The sequence below is a fragment of the Ictidomys tridecemlineatus genome, chromosome 8 (genome assembly GCF_052094955.1).
Source record: "Ictidomys tridecemlineatus isolate mIctTri1 chromosome 8, mIctTri1.hap1, whole genome shotgun sequence".
Lineage (NCBI taxonomy): Eukaryota > Metazoa > Chordata > Mammalia > Rodentia > Sciuridae > Ictidomys > Ictidomys tridecemlineatus.
In genome coordinates this window covers 76,323,537-76,335,486 of record NC_135484.1, presented here as the reverse complement: position 1 = coordinate 76,335,486, position 11,950 = coordinate 76,323,537, and the positions used below count along the sequence as shown (strand labels likewise).

General features: G+C 31.3%; 1 protein-coding gene across 11 annotated transcripts in view; it reads left to right on the top strand.

The window, feature by feature from the left end:
- Positions 1–11,950, top strand: part of Dop1a (DOP1 leucine zipper like protein A) — a 105,022-nt gene that overhangs the window by 52,510 nt on the left and 40,562 nt on the right. For 7 of the 11 annotated variants that reach the window (XM_078019671.1, XM_078019668.1, XM_078019673.1 and 4 more), the window contains exons 10-14: positions 957–1,077; positions 3,084–3,203; positions 4,943–5,057; positions 5,526–5,555; positions 5,852–6,082. In XM_078019671.1, coding sequence (XP_077875797.1) covers positions 957–1,077; positions 3,084–3,203; positions 4,943–5,057; positions 5,526–5,555; positions 5,852–6,082 — 617 coding nt within the window. Of the gene's footprint in view, positions 1–956; positions 1,078–3,083; positions 3,204–4,942; positions 5,058–5,525; positions 5,556–5,851; positions 6,083–11,950 lie in introns of those variants that run through there. The other 4 variants (XM_078019672.1, XM_078019669.1, XM_078019675.1 and 1 more) reach the window with 2 other exon arrangements.

The window sequence follows — 11,950 nt, the reverse complement described above, 5'->3', positions numbered from 1 at the left end:
TCTAACTTCTTCTTAATCCTTATTAAATAACTGAAATTGAATGATTTCTGATCTATTGTAACTAACTGTTAGTTCATGAAATTCAAGGACTGAAGAAGAAATATTTTTATTATATTTCTCCTCTTCCCCACAATGCTTTTTATTCTGTTGTCCATTTCTTCACTGTATATTTGTTATATTTTAGATCTATTGGAAAGTTAATTATTATATTTGAGACAGAAATTAATAAAAAATATAAATATTATAAATAATGAAATCAGAAAGTATGTAATTTCTTCAAATTACATACAGCTGTTTTAGCAAATATGACAAAACTCATCAAGTCTTAAAGTGAAAAATGAATACTTTAAAATATAAAAATAACAAGTTCAATCAATGGCTTTAGAAGGTTTACATTTTAGGTATTATAATGAAACTGAGAAAAAATTTTAAAGGAAATTGGCATCTGTTATAGCAATAAAATTTAGCTTTATGTATTTTATAATTATTTAATTAATAGTTGTAATGCCAGTAGTATTTACTGAATAAAAAATATATTCTGGGAGCTATGCTTGTACCTTACAAAGGAGTAGCCCAATACCCCTTAGTATATAAATATTTTTCCTAATTCTTAAAACTGCCTTCTAAGTTTGTTATTTATTATCCTTATTCAGAATGAGGAAACTAAAGCTCTAAGAAGTTAAATAACTTATCCAAGTAAACAGAACTATTAACTGACCAAACTAGTTGTCTTGGTTCCGTCATTTCTCTAATATGTGAATCTATACTTTAAATAGACATATGTTCCATTATTTGTTAACAAGTTTCTCAAATTGTGAAGTTAATTTTAGTCTCTGAATATAAATTTTTTAAAAATGTTTGTTTTAAATCATCTTTTAATTGGGCCAATTTCCAGATAATCAAGGTTTGCCACTGCTAATTAATTACTGTCTTTAATTTGTATATTATTATTTTAGGACCTGTAATTCTAGAAGATGTTCTGATTGAAGTGTTTAGAACATTATATTCTCAATGCAAAGCAGAATTGGATCTTCAAATGGAACCACCCTTCAGCAAGGATCATGCTCAGTTAAGCAGGTAGATTACTAAAAAATTCAGCATGACATAAAAATATCCTCACTTTTTAATATTGATAAAGTAGATACTACTCAGTCAATGTAACTTGAAGTGCTAGTAATAACTGGTGTAACTTTATGTTTGATGAGTAAAATGAAGTTTAAAATATCACTATATTTTAGTAGTATATAGTATCCTAATTAACTGGCTTCATTATTCAAGCAGAACTTTAAGCATGACAGTACAACCACCACATTCCAGAGTTTGCTTTTAATCACACCAGTTTAGCAAATTAGACTTAGGCAGTTAATGTACATATATTGGCTCCAAGAGATTACATTTACCAGATGCACAGGAGAGTGCCACATGTCAGTTAATAAAGGGAGTTGTATCTTGCTTGGTAACCAGTCCTGGTTGTTTGTATAAGATAGTGCCTCTTGGTTACTTGACATACTCAGATTATATGATCACAAAAAGAGGAAGATGGAATAAAAAGCCACTGGATATTCACTTATTTTAAGTTTATTTCTTCTTTCAGGTAAATACATATTTTTTAATGCCTGGGACAAATAATATAATATTTGTACATCCTGTTCCCAAAGACAGTTACAGAATACATGCTGATATTCTTTTTCTTCTCTGCTTGAACAAACTACTTCTTTTCTAGTAACATCTGTCATTATAATATGACAAAAATTGTAAGGCTATACATTATTTAATTTGCATTTCATTGTTATCTCCTTTGTGTTAAGAGATACCCTAGACTTTCCTAAAGCATACTTTTATTTGCATATAAAAGCATTTTAAGACAGTTTTTTATTTCTGATGTTATAAAACCCTGTATTTTTTTTTTTTTTTTTGGTACTGGTATTGAACTAAGGGGAACTTAACTGCGCCACATCTCCAGCCCTATTTTGTATTTTATTTACAGACAGGGTCTCACTGAGTTGCTTAGTGCATCACTGTTGCTGAGGCTGGCTTTGAACTCCTGATCCTCCTGTCTCAGCCTTGCAAGTCACTAGGATTATAGGCATGCACCTTGCAATAACCTTTATTTTAGTTAGAAAAGTTAATGATGAATCTAGCACTATATTCCATATTCTACCTGAGAATTGATCTTGCCCAATATAGTTTTAGTCTTTTCTGCTGTCACCTACTAGTTGTATTTACAGTATCTCACTCTATAAAAACATTTTTTTAATTGTTAGAAAGGGTTAAAATATTAAATTGTTTTTATTGGTATTGCAGGAGAAAAATAGATAATAGTCTGAAGGGCTAAGGGTAGCCATTTGAAATAACAAAATGATTTTTCCTTCATTAAATTTCGATAATAATGGCTTTTTATGATAGTAGTCCTATTTGTTCTTAGTTTTCAAGGTAAAAATAATAATAAGGGTGAAAGTGATCAAAATAAACTTACCCTTTCTTTCCTGAAAGATGGTGGAATGAGATGGACATCATTACCCTAGGTACATGTATGACTGCACATATGATGTTACACTACATTGTGTACAACCAGAGAAATGAAAAATTGTGCTGCTGTTGTGTACAGTGAATCAAAATGCATTCTGTTTTTACATATACCTAATTAAAATAAATTAACTAACTAAAAAAAGAAATTCCTAAATAGCATAGGAAAGAAGGCAAAGTTCTTCAGAATCAAGGCTGTTAAAATCAAATTACTACTGATGTGCCAAAATTTGGTGCAAAGTTAAGAGTTATGCACTTAAAAAGTTTTAAAAGAATTTCCTGTTCTTTTGTAGTTTTTATTATGCAGAGAATTATACAAGCCTAATTTCTGATCTTGATCATACATTTGATTTTATGAAAACTCAAAGTGTGAAAAATAATTACATAGAAAGTAACAGGAGTGTAATAGATAAAAATGATTTGTTGCAATCCTTTTACTAGCACATTTTCTAGTAGCTACCTAGGAATATGTGTGCCCTAATAATATTGCACTCAAATTTAAATTTGAAAAACAAATATTAATATTTTTTAGTTTTTGTTTCTTTTCTTTTCTTTAGTAAATTAAGGGAAAACAAGAAAACAGCAGAGCTGATTAAAACTGCCAACCTTCTCTTTAATTCCTTTGAACCTTATTATATGTGGGATTACGTTGCTCGTTGGTTTGAAGAATGTTGTAGGTATGTTAAACTATTTAATAATATCCAATGCCAACATTTGATTTTTTTAATTGTTCAATCTAATGATAATAATGTTCTTTTATACATTCTATTACTGAAAACTATTAATTATGTACTAGCCATAATCTGGCTCTACCATGTCACTCTAGGATATAAAAATCATTGATCATATAATCTTAGAATTAGAAAGCAGCTTAAAGATGAGATAGTCATTTACCAGTATAGATGAAAGATTTTTACCTCTCTAGCCTGTATTAAGTAATCCAGCTTTTGTTTGTCAGAGAGAAGATAGCAGGTATGCTGTTGGGAAAGTGTGCTGAAGCACACTTTGATTAAAACTCCCTTGGTCATTTCTGTGTTTTTAAAGCTATAGGATTAGCCCATATTTCAATGGTAAGCAATACCTCTTAGGATATAAAACCTAAAAAAAAAATGGTTTGAAAATTTTAGAATGCTAACAAACCAGAGTAAAATCTAACTGGATTCTAGTTTAAATCCTCTCAAAACCAGATTAACCTCTCAAGCCTCGGGGAGCACATAGTCAGAAAGTAAACATATATAATCTTTGGTTTAAGAGTCTTTCAAGATATAAATGTTACTGTTATTTGTGAATTTCTTTAATGACTTAAAAGGTTGTTTGCTTTCACATTTGGCAGAGTTGAACACCCAGTGAAAAGCATTGTAGTAGGCATATAGATAATCCTCCTTTAAAGATCTTATTATGGGTCAAGTAAGACATGCACATGTATATTCCTAGTATTAAATTAAAATTTTTAAATGCCTCAGATTAAAATATAGAAATGCAGAAGAATTATGAATATATTTTTATTACCTGACCTCACCCTAGGTTTTTACCTTCTATGTTCACAAACATACATCTACCCTTCTGTTTATTTCTGTGTTCACAGACACATATCCATGCATCTTGAGCTAACATGAACTACTCACTGAACGTACATTACCTTTTATGAAGCTGAATTTTTTTTGCTATTCTTTATAAATATTCTGCCCTCTTCACCCATTGCTAAAGTCCTACACAGAAGTCACCTACCTTTCAATAGCCTTCCTTGACTGCCTCACATCACCCATCAGAATCAACTACTCCCGCAATGTTGATGTAGTCATTTGTCTGTGTGCTTATATTTCTTACTGTGCAGGGACTATATCATATTCTTTGTATCTTCAGAGTATAGGGCAATTTATGGTAATATAGGATTAATATCATTTAATATGAATGTTTGTTGGAGGAATGATCTCTACTACTTGGATAAGAAGAGACATCCTGGAAGAGGTAACATCTATTCTCAGACCTGAAAAGATAGATACACTCTAGATGTGAGAGAATGAAGTTGGGGAGGATAGTAGTTCAGGAGGACAAAATGGTTTAAACAGAGGCCCTAATTTTAGACATCAACTAGCAAATAATTCATTTTTAACTAGGAGATGATGTCTATAGTGGGGGCAATGGTAAGTAAGTCCCCAAAAGTAAGATCCATCCAGAATATTGGAGAGTACAGGATAGAAGTTTCAGTTAGGACTAGGAATCTTACTTTGAGAATTCTCCACAGAGGTACAGTAATGTCCTGTAAAAGGGAAAAGAAAATATGTCATAACCAGAACATTACAATTACCATGCATGACCCATTTTTGACTTGGCTCTCATTAGAAAGACATTGATATTTTCCATGTATTCATATCACTTGATAGTATACTTGATAAAGTGAATTTTGTCCTTTTAGGAGGACACTGCACGCCAGACTTCAGATTGGGCCTGGAGATAGTAGTGAGTCATCTGAGTTACAACTGACCAATTTCTGCTTACTGGTGGATTTTTTGTTGGATATAGTTTCTTTGGTAAGATCACCTTGGTAACAAAATATCAAGGAAATCTAAAAACATAGTCCAGATATTTCATGTTGGAGATAAAATCTTATCTTCAAATAAATTTCATCATTTTTTTTCTTCTTTATGGTGTTGAGTTTAACCCAGGACCTAATGTATGCTAGGCAAGTGCTCTACCACTGAGCTATTCCTCCAGCCCCAAATAAATTTTATCTTTAAAATTAAATTGATTTACTTCCCTTGTATATAGTTTTTTTTCATAAAATTGTCAAGTGTTTTGTCCTCTGATGTGTATATATGTATATAAAATACATGGAATATACTTTCTAACTGCATGTTATAAAATCTTAACTGTTCAGTATGTGGTAATGTAATGCTGCATTTGTATTCATTAATGGTTCTTTCTATTAAATGAAGACTGTTGGAAATCTTTTCCCCTTATGTTTTCTCTCCTCAATTTTTTGCTTTCTCATTTTGAAGCCTACTAGAAGTATGAGGGTGCTGTGTCAGGTATGACATTCAGCCTGTTTTGTTTTTAACTGATTCTATTCACTTTTGTTATAAGTTCAATAATATAGCAGATAAAACTGGGGTTATTTTATAATATATGCTTTGAAATACTTAAATTGAGAATTTGGGGATAGAAATTTTATGTCATCAATAATAAATTAACTATACAGTGTTAATTAAGAGCATGATATCTGTAAAATGAGTGAAATTATTGCTGAATTTGTATAGATTGAAAAATAGTATGATTTTGAAGTTATAAACTGTTTAATTATTTCTTATTTCACTTTTTTCCCCAGGAGACTTATATTGAAATCCAGACAGAACACTTGCCCCAGTTGCTTCTCAGGATGATTTCTGCCCTGACAAGCCACCTCCAAACATTGCGCTTACCTGAGCTCACAGATTCTCTCAGGCTGTGCTCAAAGATTCTTAGCAAGGTTCAACCTCCACTGTTATCTGCTGGCACTGGAGGTGTGTTGCAATTTGCAAATGGGCAGAATACTGTCAAAGAATGGGAAGACAAAAAGGTAATTATAGCTGTTTTTTTGGTATTATACCAGTTATAGTTCTTCAAAACAGAAGTTTCTGAGTTAAATCATTTTTACACAAGCATTTAACAGTGATATCTTCTTAGACCCAAGAGCTATAGCAATACAACATTTTGTAGGCTTTTTTTTTTTAAATCTGTATTAGTATTTTCCAGTAGAAGTGGTCATGTATATGTAATTCATATCATGTGCAACCGGAAGAATGAGGAGTTATATTCCATTTATATATGTGTCAAAATGCATTCTACTGTCATGTATAACTAATTAGAACAAATAAAAAATTAAAATAAATAAAAATTACAATGCAAGTAATATATGTAAAGTATTTTATACTTATAATATGACTCCATTCAAATACTAAATTTTTATGAGAACTACTTGGTCTCTATTGAATTTGTAAAATTTACATTTGAAAAATTGGAGTCACATATCCAAGTTGTTTCAGAGTTTTTAATATCTAAATTATTAATGCTAAAATTTAAATAAAATTTCAAATTTAGTTCCTTATTCAAACGAGCCACTTTTTACATTGTCAGTAGTTATACATGGCTACAGGCTACCAAATTGGATAACCAATCTATATGTAAACTATACTATTCATTTTCACTTGCATCAGTCTTATCACTATCCTCTTAAAATTTAGATGGTTAGTCTTCTCAGTCATCCAGGTGTTTAATACTTTCTTAATGAAACTGAGTAGAATATTATAATAATTTTAATGTCTTACCAGTAATAGACTTAAACAACTCTGAAACACTTAGGGAAAAATCAATAATTTAAAAGTTTTCCATAATAACATTAAAATTGTTAGTAAACATGAATGAGAACATTCAACTGAATTATATAATAATGATTACATTGAATTTAGGCACAGTGGCAGTCCCTTAAAACAAAGATTTGAAAATTTCTAGAGTATCAAGTTTATTGCCTACATCCTAGGTTTATTTAATTGACCTTACTTTTTTTTCCCTTTAGTTGCTTTTTTTCCCCTAGACAGGCAAAATATATGTTAGGATGATCTCACGCACACTTTCCCACCAGGAATTAATCCTAAACTTTTTTTCTTGGTCCATTTCATATGTGAAATGAAATTACCAAGCTTTTGGTCAATTTAAATGTACTATAGGATTATCCTATAGAAACTTAAACCAGTTTGTCTTATTTTCTTTAAAACCTGATCATGATATACATATATATATATATATATTGTGTCTATACCATTGCTGGAAATTTGTTTTATTGCACTTTTTCCTTAAATTATGCTGCTGAGATTTTCTTAGAAATAAAACTAAATTAGGTGTTAACTAATTTTGAGACTTTGGTTTTCATTTGAATGAATGAAATTAATGAGAGTAAAAGAAGGAAGACCCTCAGCATTCTTTCATTAGCATATTCAAATACATGAAGATTCACTATGTAGAAAATATCCAGGGGCCTTCTTAGTGTATATGAGTAAGGTAAATGGTAACATCTACTCATATTAAATGAAGGACAGTTAAATAATATATATTTTAAGTGTCATTAACCCTATTAGAGTATGCCTTTCCCCATCTATGGTTTTCTCCTCTGCCTCCAGACCATGTATTTTTTTCATATATTTTTATTGAGTATAATATATTATCTTTGCCTGGATGTATGAAAATTGATCATACTTAAAAGCTGAAGTTGTTTTTCTATATTCCATTTTTTAATGTTAAGTGAAGGACTGACTTTTTAAAAAAATTATAAATCTATCCAGATAAGATGTGACATGCCTGTAATTCCAGCTATTCAGGAGGCTGAGGCAGGAGGACCACAAGTTTGAAGTCAGTCAGGGTAACTTGACAAGACTTTGTCTCAGGATAAAATTTAAAAAGCAGAAGAGGTGTGGATGTAACTCAATGGTAGAGCACTTGCCTAGTACATGCTAGGTCCTGGATTCAATTCCCAGTATTCGGGGAATAATGATAAATCTTATTTGACTCTATTTACTTCATGCATTTTTTTAAATTATTGTACTTGATCTGTATACTCAAATACCCAAAATGTCATTGCTTTCTATTTTCAGAAAGATGTTTTATTACAAAATTATGCATATATATGAACATATGTATCTATGTAATATATTTTATACCAATCAATATAATAATTGTATGCAAGTTCAGTTAAATTTATAGCCTTGAACTGAATATCATCATTTTATGACCCTTTTGTTAAGAATAATACAAAAATAATTTTACAATATTCTAAATTTTATCACTTGAGAAGGTCTTTTAAAAAATGTACATGATTTTAGATGGTCACCAAACTTTTCAATGGAGAAAATTTGGTTAGTAAGTTCTATTCTGATAGCCACCACTAAATTTGGCATTATAATAGGAAAAGTACTCTTACTCATGTGCTTTGGTGAAAAGAACATAGTTTAAATCACCTCATCTGAGCTATTCTAATAATTGCTAAGCTTATCCACTATGACTTGGGCAGGGTTTTTTCTTTTTGTTTTTAACCTTCCTGAGCCTCAGTTTTCTTACCTTTGAAATAGGGAAAACCACATTTCTTCATTCAACACTCACTCTGTTAGGCATCAGCTATCCAGTGGTGAATTAAGAAGTCTCTACAATTCTCAACCCTTTTTTTCTAGATGGGAGACACATATTAAACAAGTGATTTCACATTTAATTATTATTATTATTAATGTATGAAGTCTAAAGAGGTAGAAATGTGGAAAATGGGGTGACCTGCCCTAGGTTAGAGACAAATGAAAGTTTTCTTAAGAAGTATTTGAGTGAAACTCTACAGGAATTGGTAGAGTAGCGGCGAGTTAGAAAGAAGAAAGCACAAGAGAGAGGAAGGAACATTTGGAAAGAAAGATATGGGCAGAAAGGAGCACTATGCAGATGTGGCAATGTAGCTGTGAGGGAGATAGGGGCCAATGGTTGTAGAGCTGTTTTCATTGCACCAAGGCTTTTATCAGGAGTAATGGGAAGACATTGAAGGGAAAGTGGCATGATCAGATTTGTATATTAGAAAAATTGCTGTGGACTGGGGTTGTGGCTGAGAGGTAGGGCGCTTGCACAGCATACATGAGGCACATAAAATAAAATAAAGATATGTGACCACTTATAACTACATATTTAAAAAGAAAGAAAAAATTCTGTGGTTACAGTGAGGATCTGAGAAACAAAAATGATGTGGGGAAACCTGAAGTAGCACAGGTGAAAGGTAGTGATAACTTGTGCTAATAAGATGGGAGAGTGAAGAAAGAAATGGATGGATTAGCAATATATTTGGGAAGACAAATCAAAAAGACTTAGTGGTATATTTTAAGGATAATGAGTGATCACTAAAATTTTCTGAGTGTTTGCTAAGAGCTAGGCATTGTAAAAAGTATACATTATTGTCATCTCAATTATAGTGGCCCTCCTTACCTACAGTTGCCCTTGCCAGCATTTCACTTACACATGGTCAACAAGAGTCTTAATGTATTAAATGGAAGATTCCTGAAATAAAATCCATAAATAAGTGAAGCGTTCATACCCTAACATTGGATCAAAGTGCCTACATCATTCATCTCACTGCATCTCATCCCGTAGGCATTGTATCATGTCATATCATCACAAAAAGAATAAGTACAGAAGATATTTTGAAACCACATTTACATAACTTTTATCAGTTTATTGTTGCTCTGTTACATGATTAGTTATTGTTAATATCTTACCATGCCTAACTTATAATTTAATCTATCATAGGTATGTCTGTATAGGAAATATCATAGTATACATAAGGTTCAGTACTATTCATGGTTTCAGGAATCCACTGGGGATCTTGGGACATATCCCCCATGGATAAGGAGGGACTACACAGATTAGGAAATGGAGGTTTGGAGAGGCTAATAACTTGCTAAGAATCATATAGCTAGTGAGTGTCAAAGGCCCAGCTGACATGGAGCCCACACCTATCGCTATTATACTAATATGGATGTGGGGGAGTAAGAAAGGGGAAAGAGATGGAAGAGGTACAAAAAATGACTCCTAGGTTTCTATCTTAATGGCTTTCATGAGCAGTAGTGTCATTAACTGAAGCAAGGAACATTGGGTAAGACAGCTTTGAGCAACAGAGCACTGAATTCACATATTAATAAGACTGCTTTTTAATAATCTTACTCACATTATTCTCTAGCATAAAATTACCCAAGAAAGTCATGATATGCACAACTTTGTTTAAACTAAATGAGACACTACATTTGATTATACTTATCCTTATTAACAAGGGAAAGGTTAATGCATTCCAGCTCTACTCCAAGAATGGTTCATTTGTTCATACTGTAATTGTCTCTTTCCCTCTAGATTATAAACTATTTATTTTATTACTACTATCTAATACAGTATCTGGCAAATCTCATAAGTTCAAAAATTAGTCACTGGAAGAATACAAAATTAATAGCAAACATTTAATTAGTACTTCATACTTTTTAACAAATGTTCGCATTCACATGTTCTTGAACAGATAACCTATTAGATTTTATTTCTAACTTTTTTTTCACTTTTATTTTGTTTATTTACTTTTATGTGATGCTGAAGATCAAACCCAGTGCATCACACATGCTAGGCAAGTATTCTACCACTGAGCTACAGCCCCAGCCCCTTATTTCTAATTTTTAAAAGTCATTTTTTAACTTTACATGCCTCATTTTTTGCATTATTTTGACATTAGGATGGTAATTTCATGAAGTAGATTAACTGCATTGTTTTTTTGTTTGTTTGTTTGAAATATATGTATTTTAGTTGTTGAATATGGTAACATCAAACTCTAAAATATCCAGCAGTTCCAGTTGCCAAAACATACCCATTCAAAAATGTAATGACATCATTGGAAAAAGTCCAATAATAAACAATTGCTAAATTACTTGCATTTTAATCAACACACATATAAAGGATGTATTCATAAATTGTCATTTACCAGAAAAACCAAAGGTGTATTTGATTGATTGCTGACTCACTTTAAACAGAATTAGGCAACATGATAAGCTAAGAGTGCTCATGAACTATTTATTTATTTATTACATGACAATAACGGAATGCATTACAATTATCTTTATCCATTCACAACATCATTTTTCGTAACTCTGTATATAAAGTATGTTCACGCCAAATTATGCCATTATTACAAGAGCTCTCATTATTATTATTATTTTGCATTACAATTCTTTCTAGATAGGGAATAGGGGTAGGAGGGAAAGGGAGGGAGAAGGAGAATAGCATGGATGGTGGAAGGAGACCCTCATCATTATACAAAATACATGTATGAAGATGTGAATTTGGTGTCAACATACCTTATATACAATCAGAGATATGATAAATTATGATATAAAAATGCATTGTTATTTGGAAACAAGGATACAGATCCTAAGGATCGGTGCATATATATATTTTTGACCTCAAGAAACTGACCTTATGATATGCATACAATTAATAATAAATACTTGGCAAATGAATATATATAATGTATTTATTAGAGCCCTATCAGTATTTCCTATTATCATAAACATATATGTCAATATAGGAACTGCATTAAGATTCAATAGAATGCAAATTAAATTGTAAGTAGTCTAAAACTTCTCTCAAAAGATGGCCATTTCTTGGGCTGGGATTGTAGCATAGTGATAGAGCACTTGCCTATCATGTGTGAGACACTGGGTTCGATTCTCAGTACTGCTTTTATTTTAAATAAATAAATAAATAAATACTGCTATTATTTATTATAAATAAACAAAACAATAAAACTAAGTTCTATCAACAACTAAAAACAAAATTTAAAAAAAAAGGTGGCTGTTTCTAATTCCTGATATATGCATGTACCTACTCAGAC